Source organism: Bubalus kerabau, chromosome 1 (assembly GCF_029407905.1).
Source record: "Bubalus kerabau isolate K-KA32 ecotype Philippines breed swamp buffalo chromosome 1, PCC_UOA_SB_1v2, whole genome shotgun sequence".
Taxonomy (NCBI): domain Eukaryota; kingdom Metazoa; phylum Chordata; class Mammalia; order Artiodactyla; family Bovidae; genus Bubalus; species Bubalus kerabau.
The window spans coordinates 93,184,133-93,203,566 of record NC_073624.1 but is presented as its reverse complement, the minus strand read 5'-3'; the positions used below and the strand labels follow the sequence as shown (position 1 = coordinate 93,203,566).

General features: G+C 41.6%; 1 protein-coding gene across 4 annotated transcripts in view; it reads right to left on the bottom strand.

Annotated features, from left to right (window-relative positions):
* The window catches only part of DIP2B (disco interacting protein 2 homolog B), a 232,581-nt gene that overhangs the window by 93,269 nt on the left and 119,878 nt on the right, over positions 1 to 19,434 (bottom strand). For all 4 annotated transcript variants that reach the window (XM_055583293.1, XM_055583288.1, XM_055583274.1 and 1 more), the window contains exon 3: positions 4,252 to 4,380. In XM_055583293.1, the coding sequence (XP_055439268.1) occupies positions 4,252 to 4,380 (129 nt within the window). The remainder of the gene's footprint in view (positions 1 to 4,251; positions 4,381 to 19,434) is intronic.

Genomic DNA, 19,434 nt, shown 5'->3' with positions numbered 1-19,434 from the left:
GATCTGCAGCATCAGAACACAGAACAAATCAAACCACTCATTTATTTTCTAACATGATAAGCCCTGGCCCCTACACCTGTGTCAAAAAAGAGATGTTCAGTTAGTGTATCAGCAAAGTCTCTTATCGATAAGAACAGGCAGCTCTTGTAACTGGATTTGACTCCTTCAGCCAACATACAATTCATCTTGATCATCTGATAGAGAAATCACTTCCGAAGTTCAGTCCCCAGACGTGGCTGACTTTGGACATCTCTGCCAGGATCATGGAGAAGGCAATGGCACCCCACTCCAGTACTCTTGCCTGGAAAATCCCATGGATGGAGGAGCCTGGTAGGCTGCAATCCATGGGGTCGCAAAGAGTCGTACACGACTGAGCGACTTCCCTTTCACTTTTCACTTTCATGCATTGGAGAAGGAAATGGCAACCCACTCCAGTGTTCTTGCCTTGAGAATCCCAGGGACGGGGTAGCCTGGTGGGCTGCCGTCTATGGGGTCGCACAGAGTCGGACACGACTGAAGTGACTTAGCAGCAGCAGCAGCCAGGATCATGGGACAGTTGGGTTTCATTTTCCAGCACTAATGTTGGAGCTCAATAAGGTGATACAGCTACTCTTTAAAAAAGTCCTTTTTTTTGTTTTTGTTGTTTTGTTTGAGGTGGCTAACTGCTGAAAAGATTAACATTGAAGAAACTGTCACAATGACTTACCACCCAATCACATTCCATCTCAGAGATTAATTGTATATTTTCTACACTTGGGACCACAAATCGTGTGTGTAGAAAATTGCATCCTGCTTTGATGGGCAGGAAAAGGAGGTACTAAGTAAGTGTATTTGAAACGTCAGACCCTTTTGTCTAAGCACAAAGAATACAATCAGGTCAGAAAATCTAAACTCTGAATAAATGTAAGCTCTTTTACACCATGTCTGAAGCATGAAATACTAAGTTCGATCATGACTAGTTGAAATGTTGTAGGTGTTAATAAGCCTCTACCAAATAAGAGAGGATTTTCACGTTACACTCACTGAAATCAATGTCAAGCCCTTTCTGTGTACTTTAATCTGAATGCTTATAATTTTTCCTAAACATACCCTCCATTCTTAAGTTAATTTTGCATGTGACATGTAAATATAAGCCTTCCTATGAATGGAGTAGCAAAGAGGTGAAGTTCAACTCTGATAAATTTCTATAACTTCTTTGCTCTATTTCTGCGGCTACTGTTCAGTTCAGTTCAGTTCATCTTACTCATGGAAGCCAGAATTTGCACTGTGTGCTGAGTTTTTCTCTACTATTTAGTTAGGCATTTCCTTCTACTTTTAAAAATGTCATTTTCAGCCAAAATTCATGCTTGCAGGTCTCCTCTTTCACGTTCCTCCTCAAAACAGCATTGCAGAACTTTCATTATCTTCAGGGTTTTCAAATCACCTTTGTTCCCCACTTTACCTCCTCTCTGGCCTCCTCAGTACTACTCCCCCCGGCTAAAGTCCCAGTGACACAAATATCCAAAACCCAACTACTGAACCCTCCTCAATACCCCTGCACCTAACCAAGAGTCTCCACAGTCTGCTAACCAGTGTATGATTCAGACTACACTTTCTGATACTGGGTTAAGTCTGAAAGAACTGATAGAAAAGATACTTGGGTTTTAGTGGCTCAGTGGTAAAGAATCCACCGCAATACAGGAGACACAGGTTTGATCTCTGGGTCGGGAGATCCCTAGGAGAAAGAAATGGCAACCCACTCCAGTATTCTTGCCTGAGAAATCCCCTGGACAGAAGCCCGGCAGGCACAGGCCAGGGGTCTCAAAAGAGTTGCACGTGACTTAGTGCCTAAACAACAAAGGTGAACGTCAGAATTTGACACTACTGAACGAGCTCACAAAAGACTTTTTTCTCCGTGTGATCAGCTTGGACATAGAGTGTAGAGAATCCTCTTTGGGGTTCCTTACTAACTTTTTTGTTAAATGCTGTAAGAACAAGCAAAAAACTTCCCAGCAAGCCTGGGGTGGGTGCTGTAGCGGCTAAAAGCCTTCCAGGCTGGTGAGAACCCACTACTGCAGCACCTGAGCCCCAGCCTCTAAAGGCAACACCGGGTGCTGGGGAACCCAGCTGGGGGCCTGGCGACAAACAGGAGCTCCTGATTAGCTTTTCCAAATCCAGCCTTACCTCCCTCTGATCCGTGCCCTAACTAGTACTACTTTTATACCCTCCTTTCTCCAAAATATGTATTTAACTCTTAACATGTGTTAGGCCCTGTGCAGCTGGCCTAAGCTACTAGAACAAATTACAAATCTGTGTTCCTGCTCTGCTAAAATTCTTCAGTAGTATTCAAGATTCCTCAAGATTTGCCCACTGATTATCTTTCCAGCCTCATCTCCCACCTCTTCCTGGGTCCTTACTTTCTAAGTTTCAGTCATAATTAACTATTTTCAGGTTTACTATCTGATGTTATTTCCCTAACTTTGTCTGCCATGACATGGTTCAGATGTCTTAGTCTCAGAGAAAGCCTCTTGTCAATCAGCCCCAGGTTAGATACAAAGGAAAATTCTGTGTGGCCTGTAATTTCTATTTTCTGACCGAACACTTTTCACTCCTTCCTTCCTTCCAGTGTGTGAAAATACATATCTAATAATATCAGCTCATAAAATAATTGTCCTTTTCCTTGTTTCCTCTAAAGCTGTTTTCATGAGGGTGTGATACACACCCTGTTTTTCAATTCAAGAAAAGGATAAAAAAAAAAAAAAAAAAAAAAGGATAAGGTAGCCTTGGTTGGTAACAGCGGGAAAAAAACATCTGGAGAAAGTAAAATAACATTCCAGTTAGTCTTCTGGCTTAATTTTGCTTGTTCTTAAAACACTAACTGTGCTACAGAGACTATCCTATCACAGAGGACAGTAGATGGATGTGGGACGGGCTTACTATGCCACATGCCCTGAGGTCTATGATTCCTTCTGCTTATCAGTGCTGGACGTGGTGTAGCTGGAGTGTGCCCCCACAGCCAGCCACAGCACATCACCTTTTCTTTTACCATGGGTATTTTCTGGGTGAGAAGAAATAAAGTTTATGGGTTTCAGGTCAGGTCAGTTCAGTTCAGTCACTCAGTCATGTCCAACTCTTTGCAACCCCATGGGTTGCCACACACCAGGCTTCCCTGTCCATCACCAAGTCCCAGAACTTGCTCAAACTCATGTCCATCAGTGATGTCATCCAACTATCTCATCCTCTGTAGACCCCTTCTCCTCCCGCCTTCAATTTTTCCCAGTATCAGGGTCTTTTCTAAGGAGTCAGTTCTTTGCATCAGGGGGCCAAAGTATTGGAGTTTTAGCTTCAACATCAGTCCTTCCAAAGAATATTCAGGACTGATTTCCTTTAGGTCTGACTGGTTTGGTTTCTGTGCAGTCCAAGGGACTCTCAAGAATCTTCTTCAACACCACAGTTCAAAACCATCACTCCTTCGGCGCTCAGCTTTCTTTACAGTCCAACTCTCGCATCCATACATGACTACTGGAAAATCATAGCTTTGACTAGACGGACCTTTGTCAGCAAAGTAATGTCTCTGCTTTTTAATATGCTGTCTAGGTTTGTCATAGCTTTTCTTCCAAGGAGCAAGCGTCTTTTAATTTCATGGCTGCAGTCACCATCTGCAGTGATTTTGGAGCCCCCAAAAATAAAGTCTCTCACTGTTTCCCCATCTATTTACCATGAAGTGATGGGACCAGTTGCCATGATCTTCGTTTTTTGAATGTTGAATTTTAAGCCAGCTTTTTCACTTGCTTTCATTTTCATCAAGGGGCTCATCAATTCCTCTTTGCTTTTTTATGGGTTTACCAACATGAAATTTCACTGTTAAGTTTCTGTTCCAGCTCCATAAGTCAAGAGACTAATCAATAGCCCTGAAAAACACAGAAAGACCTGCCTCTTCCAAGAGAGTCTAGTGAGCTTTCCTAGTACCATCTCATGAGACCTCAGCCCTCTGCTTTCTTATTTATTTATTCACACTGCCTTTGTACTTGCCTGGCTCCCCTGATGGCCTTGAGGGCAGAAATGTTTTATTTGGGGCTATAACCCCAGCAAATAAGAGTACCTACTACATCTGGCATGTAATAAGTACTCAACAAATGGCTGATGAATGAATTCATATAGACCTGTTGGCACTTTAAGAGAAAAAAATAAATATCAGGAGCTCTCAGGCTGTACAGTTCACACTACAGTAGGTAAAAACTGTTCCAGCAGTAATTTTCAGTTCCCTCTCACCTGATCGGTATCGTTCATCCCTGGCTCCCCCAGATCGACTTCGATGATACTTAGAAGGAGCGGAAGTTGTAGCTGCAGATGGAGCAGGTGTTTGGTTTCTGTGTTCTTTCTGTACTGATGAATCAGTTTCTAAAAAAGGAAGTTTTGGAAGATGGTTATCAGATAACAATAATAACTAACATTTTCTGAGCACTTTACAGCATTTCCACAACACTGTGAGGTAGGTAATACTACCCATCTACAATAAAGGGTTAGAGAGCTTTAACATACATACGTTAAAAAAAAAAAAAATACAAAGGCATCCAGACTAAAACAAAACAGAACATTATCTTGACAATGTAATTGTCAACAGGTGATGGGAGATATAAGTAGGTGAAAAGGAGAGACTCCACAAACTGGAAAGATGGGGGATACAGTGGGGTGTACATGACCCCCTAATCCTGTACAGTTGCAGAAAACATAGCTTGGGAAGCGTTAGTCTCCCCACCATAAGTTACTTCCAATAAACATGTCATTAAAACAAAACTAGAGTGCTTACTGTGCAAACATAGCTTCAAGTCAAGTCTTACTAGCCCCTCTTCCAACCGGAGGCATCACTGAACTTAACCCTTTCCAGTGCCTGGCCTGTCCCCACATTCTGTCCTCCCAACATTTACTGTTGCTCATCAAGAATATGGGGAAGACTGCAATCCTATTCCTGGGCATATATCTGGAGAAAAACATGATTCAAAAGGATACATGCACCCCAATGTTCATAGCAGCACTGTTTACAATAGCCAAAACATGGAAGCAACCTAATATCCATCAGAAGAGGAACAGCTAAAGAAGATGTGGTACATATATATGATGGCATATTACTCAGCCAATAAAAGGAATAAAATAATGCCATTGCCATTTGCAACACAGATAGACCTAGAGAGTGTCATACTGAAGTCAGACAGAGAAGGAGAAATACCATATGACATCCCTTATATGTGGAGTCAATAAAGAAATGATAACAAATAAACTTATTTACAAAACAGACTCACAGACTTAGAAAACAAACTTACGGCTATTGGGGGAAAGGATGGGAGCTTGGGATGGTCAGGTACACACTGCTACATTCAAAATGGGTAACCAACAAGGACCTGCTGTACAGCACATGGAACTCTGCTTAATGTATGTGCCAGCCTGGATGGGAAGAAGGTTTGGAGGAGAATGGATATTTGTATATGTATGGCTAAGTCCCTTCGCTGTCACCTGAAACTACCACAATATTGTTAATCAACTATACCCAAATACAAAATAAAAAAATATGAGGGGGGATATGGAGAAGAGAAAATAAGTAGGAAAAATAAGCAGGAGAAAAATACTTGGTTCTGATGTTTTACTACCTTTTTTTTTTTCAAATGGTATTAGCTCCCAAGTCATAATTTTTTAAAATTATAGTAAGAATATTTAACATGACATGCAATCTTTTAACAAATTAAGTGTATAATATGGTACTGTAAACTATAGGTATGATGTTACACAGCAACTTCAGAAGTTATTCATCTTGTATAGTTAATACTTTTACCCCCTGAGTAGCAATTCCCCGTTTCCCCCACCCTCCCCCTCCCCCGGCCTCTGGCAACCACCATTCTACTCTCTGCTTCTACGAGTTTGACTATTTTTATTCTTTGTTCTTCTGTGATTCACTAAGTCTCATGTCCTCCAGGTTCATCCATGTTGTCATATATTATAGAATTTTCTTATTTTGAGCTGTATTTTAAGTTTCTTCAGTAGCATTTAGCTGTGCCCAGAAAGGTACCAGTCATAGCAAACACCCTCTTCCAACAACACAAGACCCTACACGTGGACATCACCAGATGCTCAACACCGAAATCAGACTGATTCTATTCTTTGCAGCCAAAGATGGAGAAGCTCTATACAGTCAGCAAAAACAAGACCGGGAGCTGACTGTGGCTCAGATCATGAACTCCTTATTGCCAAATTCAGACTTAAAATGAAGAAAGTAGGGAAAACTACTAAACCATTCAGGTATGACCTAAATCAAATTCCTTATGCTTATACAGTGGAAGTGAGAAATAGATTTAAGGGCCTAGATCTGATAGATAGAGTGCCTGATGAACTATGGAATGAGGTTCGTGACATTGTACAGGAGACAGGGATCAAGACCATCCCCATGGAAAAGAAATGCAAAAACGCAAAATGGCTGTCCGGGGAGGCCTTACAAATAGCTGTGAAAAGAAGAGAAGCAAAAAACAAAGGAGAAAAGAAAAGATACAAGCATCTGAATGCAGAGTTCCAAAGAATAGCAAGGAGAGATAAGAAGCCTTCCTCAGCGAGCAATGCAAAGAAATAAAGGAAAACAACAGAATGGGAAAGACTAGAGATCTCTTCAAGAAAATCAGAGATACCAAGGGGACATTTCATGCAAAGATGGGCTCGATAAAGGACAGAAATGGTATGGACCTAACAGAAGCAGAAGATATTAAGAAGAGGTGGCAAGAATACACAGAAGAACTGTACAAAAAAGATCTTCACGACACAGATAATCACGATAGTGTGATCACTCACCTAGAGCCAGACATCCTGGAATGTGAAGTCCAGTGGGCCTTAGAAAGCATCACTATGAACAAAGCTAGCGGAGGTGATGGAATTCCAGTTGAGCTATTTCAAATCCTGGGAGATGATGTTGTGAAAGTGCTGCACTCAATATGACAGCAAATCTGGAAAACTCAGCAGTGGCCACAGGACTGGAAAAGGGCACTTTTCATTCCAATCCCAAAGGCAACGCCAAAGAATGTTCAAACTACCGCACAATTGCACTCATCTCACATGCTAGTAATGCTCAAAATTCTCCAAGCCAGGCTTCAGCAATACATGAACTGTGAACTTCCTGATGTTCAAGCTGGTTTGAGAAAAGGCAGAGGAACCAGAGATCAAATTGCCAACATCCGCTGGATCATGGAAAAAGCAAGAGAGTTCCAGAAAAACATCTATTTCTGCTTTATTGACTATGCCAAAGCCTTTGACTGTGTGGATCACAATAAACTGTGGAAAATTCTGAAAGAGATGGGAATACCAGACCACCTGACCTGCCTCTTGAGAAACCTGTATGCAGGTCAGGAAGCAACAGTTCGAACTGGACATGGAACAACAGACTGGTTGCAAATAGGAAAAGGAGTACGTCAAGGCTGTATACTGTCACCCTGCTTATTTAACTTATATGCAGAGTACATCATGAGAAACGCTGGGCTGGAGGAAGCACAAGCTGGAATCAAGATTGCAGGGAGAAATATCAATCACCTCAGATATGCAGATGACACCACCCTTATGGCAGAAAGTGAAGAAAAACTAATGAGCCTCTTGATGAAAGTGAAAGAGGAGAGTGAAAAAGCTGGCTTAAAGCTCAACATTCAGAAAACTAAGATCATGGCAACCGGTCCCATCACTTCATGGCAAATAGATGGGGAAACAGTGGAAACAATGTCAGACTTTATTTTTTTGGGCTCCAAAATCACTGCAGATGGTGATTGCAGCCATGAAATTAAAAGATGCTTACTCCTTGGAAGAAAAGTTATGACCAACCTAGATAGCATATTGAAAAGCATAACGCATATATATGGAATTTAGAAAGATGGTAGCAATAACCCTGTGTACGAGACAGCAAAAGAGACACTGATGTATAGAACAGTCTTATGGACTCTGTGGGAGAGGGAGAGGGTGGGAAGATTTGGGAGAATGGCATTGAAACATGTAAAATATCATGTATGAAATGAGTTGCCAGTCCAGGTTCGATGCACGATACTGGATGCTTGGGGCTGGTGCACTGGGACGACCCGGAGGGATGGAATGGGGAGGGAGGAGGGAGGAGGGTTCAGGATGGGGAACACATGTATACCTCTGGCGGATTCATTTTGATATTTGGCAAATCTAATACAGTTATGTTAAGTTTAAAAATAAAATAAAATTTAAAAAAAAAAAAAATCAAAAAAAAAAAATGAAAAGCAAAGACATTACTTTGCCAACAAAGGTCCATCTAGTCAAGGCTGTGGTTTTTCCAGTGGTCATGTATGGATGTGAAAGTTGGACTGTGAAGAAAGCTGAGCGCGGAAGAATTGATGCTTTTGAACTGTGGTGTTGGAGAAGACTCTTGAGAGTCCTTTGGACTGCAAGGAGATCCAACCAATCCATTCTAAAGGAGATCAGTCCTGAGCGTTCTTTGGAAGGACTGATGCTAAAGCTGAAACTCCAATACTATGGCCACCTCATGCAAAGAGTTGACTCCCTGGAAAAGACTCTGATGCTGGGATCGATTGGGGGCAGGAGCAGAAGGGGACAGCAGAGGATGAGATGGCTGGATGGCATCACTGACTCGATGGACAGGAGTTTGGGTGAACTCTGGGAGTTGGTGATGGAGAGGGAGGCCTGGCGTGCTGAAATTCATGGGGTCGCAAAGAGTCAGATACGACTGAGCAACTGAACTAAACTTAGGAAGGTGTCACCTATCCAGACAACAGCTAAAAATTGGCTTATGAAGCCAAAATATAAAAAAGCAGACTGAAAGCACAGTGTTCTGGGGAATGCAAGCATCAGCTCTACGAACCTCAGTAAAGGCTGAGGGGAATCACAGTGCTATTGGAACTGAGACATGTAATGACAAAGTCATATTGATTTTCAAAACTGGTCTGAGTGCTGGAGAAGCCGTGTATAAGAACTTTAGTCCACAGTTTCAGCTGAGCTCTGCATCCCATGTGATTGAAGCCATCTTGGACCTTTCAGACCTGGTGAAAATCACTTAGTGACTCCAGGTGGCACCATGTGGCCCATAAGAATCACTCAACTGAGCCCTGCCCAAATTCCTGATCCACAAAGTCATAATATATAATAAAAAAGGCTTCCATTATTTTTCATATACTGCTTTTAAGAAGACAAGAAACTGTATATTTCAGGGTGCTCTCTATATTAAAGTGCTTTTATGGACCTTTAAACATTCATTTTCCTAGTACCAGAGATTTTTATTATAAAAATTGCATATTATCTGAGCAGAACAAATTTAAAAACTGAGACTTAAATGTAATGTCTGGGGTTGTAAATCAAGTTTTAATATTTTTAGGTTTTAATTTTGTAATCAATCTAAATCTTCTTGATAATCCACTTCACAGAAGACTTGTACTGATTTTTGATATATTCATACCTTATGTCATTTGTTAGGTTTATTTCTCTAGAATAGGGATCAACAAACCATAGCCCATGTCTGTTTTCATATAAACAGTTTTACCAGAACATAACTACACACATCTGTTAACATATTGCCTATGCGAAGGCAGAGATGAATTACTGTGACAGAGACTATGGTCCTCAAAGTCTACAATATTTACTATCTGGCCCTTTACAGAAAAGGTTTCCTAGCTCCAGTCTATAATAATAAATGCTACATTTAAGTGTTTGCTTTCTGCTAGGCACTGTGCATTTAGAAGTTCACACATTTGATCTTATTTATTCCTCACATCAACCCTACAAAGGAAGAACTATCACTATCAACTTTTTACAGAAAAGAAACAGTGATATGGATTATTTTATCCAAAGTCACAAAGTCAGAGGATGGAAGAGCCAGAATTCAAACCCAAGTCTAACTCCACTGGTTCTCCTAAGAGGAAAGCAATCAGAATTAATAACTTAGTATCAGTTCAGGTCAGTTCAGTTGCTCAGTCATGTCCAGCTCTTTGCAACCCTATGAACGGCAGCACGCCAGGCCTCCCTGTCCATCACCAACTCCCAGAGTTTACCCAAACTCATGTCCATTGAGTTGGTGATGCCATCCAACCATCTCATCCTCTGTTGTCCCCTCCTTCTCCTGCCCTCAATCTTTCCCAGTGTCAGGGTCTTTTCAAATGAGTCAGCTCTTCGCATCAGGTGGCCAAAGTACTGAAGTTTCAGCTTCAACATCAGTCCTTCCAAAGAACATCCAGGACTGATTTCCTTTAGAATGGACTGGTTGGATCGCCTTGCAGTCCAAGGGACCCTCAAGAGTCTTCTCCAACACCACAGTTCAAAAGCATCAATTTTTCGGCACTCAGCTTTCTTTATAGTCCAACTGTCACATCCATACATGACTACTGGAAAAACCACAGCCTTGACTACAGACCTTTGTTGACAAAGTAATGTCTCTGCTTTTTAATATGTTGTCTAGGTTGGTCATAACTTTCCCTCCGAGAAGTAAGCGTCTTTTAATTTCATGGCTGCAATTACCCTCTGCAGTGATTTTGGAGCTCCCAAAAATAAAGACAGCCACTGTTTCCACTGTTTCCCCGTAATTTAGTATAGGATTTACAGTCAGGAGTTAAGAGAACATGTTTTGTCCTTTGTTTTTTTTTTTTAAATCACCTGCCTTCATGTAAAAGATTCTGCAAAAAGCCCCTCCCTCCAAAAATAAAGTTTTCAACCATTCACTACAGAAATTATTTAAAACATATTTCAATTAACTTTAGAGAATAAAAAATAGAAAGGGGCAATTTTTATTTGTATGGTCAGATGATATATATAGGAAGGAAATCAGATTAGCACACATGAGCTACTTTGCCTGTAAACATGTACAGAGAAAATGGTGCACCTCATGCGAAGAGTTGACTCATTGGAAAAGACTCTGATGCTGGGAGGGATTGGGGGCAGGAGGAGAAGGGGACGACAGAGGATGAGATGGCTGGATGGCATCCCTGACTCGATGGACATAAGTCTGAGTGAACTCCGGGAGATGGTGATGGACAGGGAGGCCTGGCGTGCTGCGATTCATGGGGTAGCAAAGAGTCGAACATGACTGAGCGACTGAACTGAACTGAATTTAAAACACGACCTTTGCATTACTTTTTGGAGGTACAGTGAATATATAACTGAATTACCTATCACTAATTTCTTTTTAATTAAATAAGCAGATTTGCTGCTGCTGTTGCTGCTGCTAAGTTGCTTCAGTCGTGTCCGACTCTGTGCGACCCCATAGATGGCAGCCTACCAGGCTCCTCCGTCCATGGGATTTTCCAGGCAAGAGTACTGGAGTGGGGTGCCACTGCCTTCTCCGAGCACATTTGTTAGGATAAACCAAACTACCCTGCTAAGAAACATGGCACCTTCAAATTAGATAACTAATAATCCAAAGGATGAAAAGCAGGAATATGGATTCTCGTTTCACAAAGGATGCTAACACACAATTGATATACCTTTTCCGATTCCTCTCTCATTATGCTTTTACTTTGTATTTTTCAATGTAATTAATTAGGAAAAAGAAGATAATGTGGATTAAATAAAAATTTTTTACCAAGAAATGATCTGGAGGTGAGAAGGGAAGTGAGAGTTGCTATTTGAGGAAGAACTAGAGAGAATGAACATTTCCACTGAGGATTATCTAGAGATTATCATACATCAAACCACAAGGAAATGTAATACAAATACAGACATTTGATGAGAATTGAGTCAGGTGACACTTAGCCAAGAGATCTGCGGAAACTGGTACCCCCCCCCCCAAAAAAAAGCCTCACGACACACTATTCACCAATTCACCAAGCAACATTAGTATGATGCTCGGCAAAGTTTAGCTCAGTCTCCTTAGGAATTTAGTCTTCCAAATGGACGAGGTCTCTTTTGGGTCTAAAATCATGACAGACATTTCGAGGTAGCTTGTCAGAAGTGAAACCAAAACGTTGACTTGCAGTTTCAATAAGTGGCTGACAAGTTGGTTCAGTGAGCATTCCTCGGGTGCGGAACACACGATGCCACTAAGATAGAGATTTCTGACAGAACAAGTGAAAAGAGAGGTCGCTCAGTCGTGTCCGACTCTTTGCGACCCCATAGACTGTAGCCCACCAGGCTCCTCCATCCATGGAATTTTCTAGGCAAGAGTACTGGAATGGGTTGCCATTTTCTTCTCCAGGGGATCTTCCTGACTTTGACTCAAATGTGTAACACACTTGCTTCAAGTTCGAGAGAGGTGATATAAAAAACCAAAAGAATAAAAATTAATTCCTAGGAACTCAATCACTTTAAGTGTAATGTGGGAGCTTAATAATGAAACTCTGCAGCTTATCTTTTTGAATGTGAATAATCACTCTCCAAGTTATTATAAATTTTATCTTCTAAAAACTATTTCCATGAAGTTTTTTTTTTTAAACATAAAGATTTCCAGATAGATTTCATTTGTGCATTGAAAAAATGGAAAGCAAATAAAATAAAATGTCAGTGGTAATTATCTCAGGGCAATGAGACTGGATGTTTTATTTTCCCATAGGCTTTACTGGGTTTCTATAATTTAGAAAAGTTCTCTTTTTCAGTATATAAAAATAACATATGTTCATTATAGAACATCAAGATAACAGTTAAGTGTAAAGAAAAAAATAAAAATGACACTGGATTTTCTTAATTTGAAGGTCATACCACAGAGAGCAGATTCTTACCAAAATAAATTAAAATAATATCCAGTTTTCAGCTTCCTAGATAAATTACAACACTGTGAGCAGAATTTTTCCAACCTTCTAAAACCAACTGTCTCCTTTTCCTTTGCCCCAAAGCAACCGGTAATTCAGTGCATATCTGAAGGTGAGAGGGAGGAAACTCTGTCCTGGTTGGATTAAACAATTTTTGGATGGCTTACTTGCGTCCTTAGCTCACTTGCCAGGGCAACAATGCACCACGGAAGGAAAGCAGGAAACATGGACCACCAGTCTCCTGAAAGAGGAGGAGGGATCTGGGGGCACAGGGGCCCAGCCAGGCATTATCTAATAGCACGCCCAGCATCAGCTGGGCAGGCAAGATGCTGCTTAAAGATGACCATGCCCTGGCCATGGTTTCACACTCCAACCCCATCTCAGGAATCACCTGGGGCCCCAAAGCAGAGCTTTCTATAGTTTGAATAAGATGTGCACTATTTCACTACCACAGTAAGAAGCTGAAAAAAAGCAAAGATGGAATTAACTACAAATATCAACATGATATGTATTAAATGCCATGAAAAGTGAAAAACTATGCAGACATATAAAAGGATTTCAAGTGATAAAAGAACACAAAATATTATGTATATTATTACAACTGTGTATGTAAAACTATTCATCTATAATTATATGGACTGGAGGGCACATAAAATCCCTTAAGTAGTTAGGATGAGGTAGTGATAGCTGCTGTGGAGAACTTGACCATTTTGTTTAACTAAATATAGGTTAAGTGCTGGAGGAGAGCTGCGAACCTCATAAATCAAGCCTTCTTCAAAACTTCTAAATTCTAGAGCAAAACATCCTTGAGCTTCAAAGAAAAGGATTACTGCTGATTACAACATACAGTGACCACTTCAGTTTAGGGGTTCCTGGATCTTTCAGTCTGTTATACTCAGTATCCACTAGGGGTCACCCTTATGTTTAAATAGGGATGATAGAATGTTTAACAATAAGTTTAGACAAATTTTCATCTCTTCTACAACACAAAGCCTCCTTTCTCAATGATCAACACGTACATAATTTACTGTTCTCTGACAGAAAGAGACACCAGAGTCTCCCATGATTCTATTGTTGGAACATAACAACAATGATAACCTGGAAAAGAAGCTGATCTTTAGTATAAACTATGCAAAATTTCCAATTCAGGTACATGGAAGAAAGCCAACTTCAGCTTTTTATCTTTCAACTCTGCCAATGATTTAACAGAAATTTTCATCTGCAAGAGTCATAGAGGGAAGGAGGATGTGCTCTGAGAACCAAGGAATACAGTGCTTCAACTTAGAGTGATCCGAGTAGACATGCTCACTGGTCTCAGTGCAGGTGTCCAGAGAAGTAGACACCTTTTTCTTCAATTTAGCGCTCATAATAAATAAGTGATCATTCATTCATGTGTATCTTTTACATCATGATATGTGCTGAGAGGGGAAAAAACAAGGTTCTCTGATCCTACACAATGAGGGATTTAATTTATACTAGAGTTTTAGGGGCAGTCTGTTAAAAGGAGACTCTGATGTAGGTTTCAGTTAGGCTTAGTAGTGGAGGGGGTGGGGGTGGAGGGGGTGGGGGTGTTCCTGGGGGAGGGGCCACTTTATACAAAAGCACAGTATTAGAAGTCCAGTGACAGAGAAAAATCTTGACAAGTCTGAGGAAGATCGAAGGGGCTGAAGTACAGTGAAAGAGGTGGAGTGAGACAAAATGAGGCTGGAGAAGAAAAGCGGGGTCAGGTCACTTGTCCTAAACCAAAAGAGCAGCCTTTGAAGGGATTTGGACAGGAAATGACAAAATAACAATGATAATACAGTTCTGTGGCTCTTTAAACTTTCAAAACACCATCTCATTTTATATTCACAATAACATTATCTGATAGATATCATTAAGGAAGCAGGACACCCATCACAGATTAAATTTATTTTCCTACAGTGAGAGTGTGTCCATAATCACCTTGAATCATTGTATAAGCAGAGCCTCCACTCCCGTCTCCACCCTCCACCCTGGGTGAAGGTACCCTGAATCACTCAGAGATTCTTCCATGAACGCTCACTGAGGAGAGCCTTCCTCAGAAAGTTGAGAGATTAACCAGCCTTACTGCCTGCGGGTAGGGAGGAAAGAGTCTGCATTTCAAGTATGGAAAGGGGCCACCTGCCATGGTGAATCCTAGGGGTGGATTCTGGGAGGGAGAAGAACTGGAGGTTCTGGGTCTGAGAAGCTTCCCAGGCCACTTGGCATCAGGAAAATGGCTGTGTGTGGGCTAAAATAACACAATACCAAGAGCTTTGCCCTGAGAATTCAAGGGGGTGTCTTGGCTGAGCCTAGCAGAGTGGGGTCCCTTCCTTAGAGTGGCTGAGGCGGGACCCAGGTTTAGCACTGGGTTAGCATTACTGATCACAAAGTAAGGACTGGTTTTCAACAGCACCCCATGAGGCACTGAGGGGCAGCAGCAGACAATGGGGCTCTTCCCTTTCCGATGTGGAAGCTGCACTGACCACCTCTCCTCCTGCACTAGCAGTGTCCCAGGGGGTTCCTGGATAATCCAAAAGGAAAGAGAAACCCAAAGAGAAAAACAGCGGACTTCCTTCTAATGAGACATATGGGGACAAATAAGATTGTAACCATGCTCTAGTTCATAGTGACTGTACTGCTGTCCAAATCTAGCAAATAAAAGGGCAGAACTGGGACTGGAATGTTCTTTTCGTTATGCTGTGATCCTCACTTGGGAGGAAACTTCTGTATTAAAATGCGATAGTGGAAATACAATAGATCCCTCCCTCCCACTCTCATCACACAAAAAAACACAGAACTCTATTTCAGTTCAGTTCACTAGCTCAATCATTTCCAACTCTTTGCAACCCCATGGACTGCAGCACACCAGGGTTCCGTGTCCATCACCAACTCCCAGAGCCTACTCAAACTCATGCCTGTCGCGTCAGTGATGCCATCCAACCATCTCATCCTCTGTCATCCCCTGCTCCTCCCACCCTCAATCTTTCCCAGCATCAGGGTTTTTTCCAATGAGTCAGTTCTTTGTATCAGGTAGACAAAGTATTGGAGTTTTAGCTTCAACATCAGTCCTTCCAATGAATATTCAAGACTGATTTCCTTTAGGATGGACTGGTTGGATCTCCTTGTGGTCCAAGGGACTCTCAAGAGTCTTCTCCAACACCATAGTTCAAAACCATCACTTCCTCGGCACTGTCCAACTCTCACATTCATACATGACTACTAGAAAAACCATAGCTTTGACTAGATGGACCTTTGTTGGCAAAGTAATGTCTCTGCTTTTTAATATGCTATCTAGGTTGGCCATAGCTTTTCTTCCAAGGAGCAAGCATCTTTTAATTTCAAGGCTGCAATCACCATCTGCAGTGATTTTGGAGCCCAAAAAAATAAAGCCAGCCACTGTTTCCCCATCTATTTGCCATTAAGTGATGGGACTGGATGCCATGATCTTTGTTTCCTGAATACTGAGCTTTAAGCCAACTTTTTCACTCTCCTCTTTCACTTTCATCAAGAGGCTTTTTAAGTTCCTCTTCATCTTCTGCCATAAGGGTGGTGTCATCTATATAACTGAGGTTATTGATATTTCTCCCGGCAATCTTGATTCCAGCTTGTGCTTCATCCAGTCTGGCATTTCGCATGATGTACTCTGCATATAAGTTAAATAAACAGAGTGACAATATTCAGCCTTGATGTACTCCTTTCCCTATTTGGAACCAGTCTGTTGTTCCATGTCCAGTTCGAACTGTTGCTTCCTGACCTGCATATAGGTTTCTCAAGAGGCAGGTCAGGTGGTCTAGTATTCCCATCTCTTTCAGAATTTTCCAGTTTGTTGTGATCCACACAGTCAAAGGCTTTGGCATAGTCAATAAAGCAAAAGTAGATGTTTTTCTGGAACTCTTTTGCTTTTTCCATGATTCAGCAGATGTTGGCAATTTGATCTCTGGTTCCTCTGCCTTTTCTAAATCCAGCTTGGACATCTGGAAGTTCATGGTTCACATACTGTTGAAACCTGACTTGGAGAATTTTGAGCATTACTTTGCTAGCGAGTGAGATGTGTGCAATTGTGCGGTAGTTTGAGCATTCTTTGGCATTGCCTTTCTTTGGGATTGGAATGAAAACTGCCCTTTTCCAGTCCTGTGGCCACTGCTGAGTTTTCCAGATTTGCTGGCATATTGAGTGCAGCACTTTCACAGCATCATCTTTTAGGATTTGAAAGAGCTCAACTGGAATTCCATCACCTCCACTAGCTTTGTTCGTAGTGATGCTTCCTAAGGCCCACTTGACTTCACATTCCAGGATGTCTGGCTATAGGTAAGTGATCACACCATCATGGTTATCTGTCTACCTAATATTTACATATCTGGGAATGTTCTATAGCATTCCAAAATGCTGTTCTTGATTTCAACAGCCAGTTTCAGGTTCATGTCCCTTTGCATTTCCTCAGTATTTTGTTTAGAACTTTCTTACAGGGCTTTTTTTCCCTCTGTATTTTATGATTATTTGTATACCTATCTTATCTTTCCTATTAAAGTATAAATAAACTTGAGGTCAGAGATCTTAACTCATTTTGTATATCCTGCAGTAATTAACTGGGTCCTATACTGCAAGCACCCAAATTTTGGGTTAAGATAAATAATTATGATCTTGTCTGTCTCTTAATTTCCACCAATGATAGGGGGAGTGGCTGGAAAAACCAAAGACAAAAATGAAGAGGTACCAACCGTTAATCTCAGAAGTCTGCTTATCTGTGTATCTCTAAGCCACACAATTTTTATGCAAAAATTTGTGCCTCTCAAAATCTTCATACAATCATATGAGGTCATTAAGAAAAACAGGATCACAGACTATCCTTGAGAGGAGTTATCAGAGTCTTTAGAGAAAAAGGATAAAATTTCCAAGGCTTTCTTTTGTTTTGTTCTAACTTGGTTATACACACATTTGCACAATCTCGAAGGCAGGACTGAACTCAGAAGGGCCGTGATGGAAGGGCTGGGGAACAACTGGCAAGCTCAGAGTATGTACATACACTGGAACACTGGTGAGCAAATACCCTCCAGCAAAATAGGCAGCAACCACAAAAGGAATCTGATTTTGGGAAAAAACTTTGGATCACCAGTACTTCTTACCAGGGCAAGCTAGAAAATGCCAACACATAACCATATTCATAAACTGACATGCTGCCGCTACTGCTGCTGCTAAGTCGCTTCAGTCGTGTCCGACTCTATGCGACCCCACAGACGGCAGCCCACTAGGCTCTCCCGTCCCCGGGGTTGTCCAGGCAAGAACACTGGAGTGGGTTGCCATTTCCTTCTCCAATGCATGAAAGTGAAGTGATAGTGAAGTCACTCAGTCGTGTCCAACTCTTAGCGACTGCAGCCCACCAGGCTCCTCCATCTATGGGATTCTCCAGGCAAGAGTACTGGAGTGAGGTGCCATTCTTACCCCTAAAAGGGCAGTAGGTAAGGGCCTCAGGAAAAAATAATTGAGGAAATCTAGGCCAGGAAGGAATATATAAAAGGCGAGATCCTCTTTTGAAGCAGAAGACAAATACAATTAAATGCAGTGAAAGACAGCAGGACAAAGTCAAAGGATAAAGGAAGAAAAACAAATACACAAAGGTCACAATGATCTCAAACACATGAAGACAGAATGGAATGTGTACATCAATGCCATCAAAAACAGAAGCTGCAGTAATGTCCTAAAGCAAAGGATGTGGGTCCAAGAGAAGATGCCTTGTTGGACTTCAGTTTTAAACAGTGTAGAATTGCAAAACAGAACTGAGACAGGGCTCTACCTTGGAACCACCCAGAGAAGGGAGGCTGTCGAGTTAATCTAATCAGGCTGTGATAAGAGACCGTTTGATCAGCTTGCTGGTGCACAGCCAGCAAAAGAGGCACCGACGTCTTTGAAATCTTTCAGATTGATAGAAACGATCTTTGTACAGTTTTGAACAATCCTCAAATAGAAATGTTAGAATAAAGTATTCTGATTAAACATGGCAGAATAACACATCTCCCTATCCCCTCAGTTCAATTCAGTTGAGTCGCTCAGTCGTGTCCGACTCTTTGCGACCCCATGAATTGTAGCATGCCAGGCCTCCCTGTCCATCACCAACTCCCGGAGTTCACTCAGACTCATGTCCATTGAGTCAGTGATGCCATCCAGCCATCTCATCCTCTGTCGTTCCCTTCTCCTCCTGCCTGCAACCCCTCCCAGCATCAGAGTCTTTTCCAATGAGTCAGCCCTTCGCATGAGGTGGCCAAAGTACTGGAGTTTCAGCTTCAGCATCATTCCCTCCAAAGAAATCCCAAGGCTGATCTCCTTCAGAATGGACTGGTTGGATCTCCTTGCAGTCCAAGGGACTCTCAAGAGTCTTCTCCAACACCACAGTTCAAAAGCCTCAATTCTTCGGCGCTCAGCCTTCTTCACAGTCCAACTCTCACATCCATACATGACTACTGGAAAAACCATAGCCTTGACTAGATGGACCTTTGTTGGCAAAGTAATGTCTCTGCTTTTGAATATGCTATCTAGGTTGGTCATAACTTTCCTTCCAAGGAGTAAGCGTCTTTTAATTTCATGGCTGCAGTCACCACCTGCAGTGATTTTGGAACCCCAAAAAATAAAGTCTGACACTGTTTCCACTGTTTCCCCATCTGTTTCCCATGAAGTGATGGGACCAGATGCCATGATCTTCGTTTTCTGAATGTTGAGCTTTAGGCCA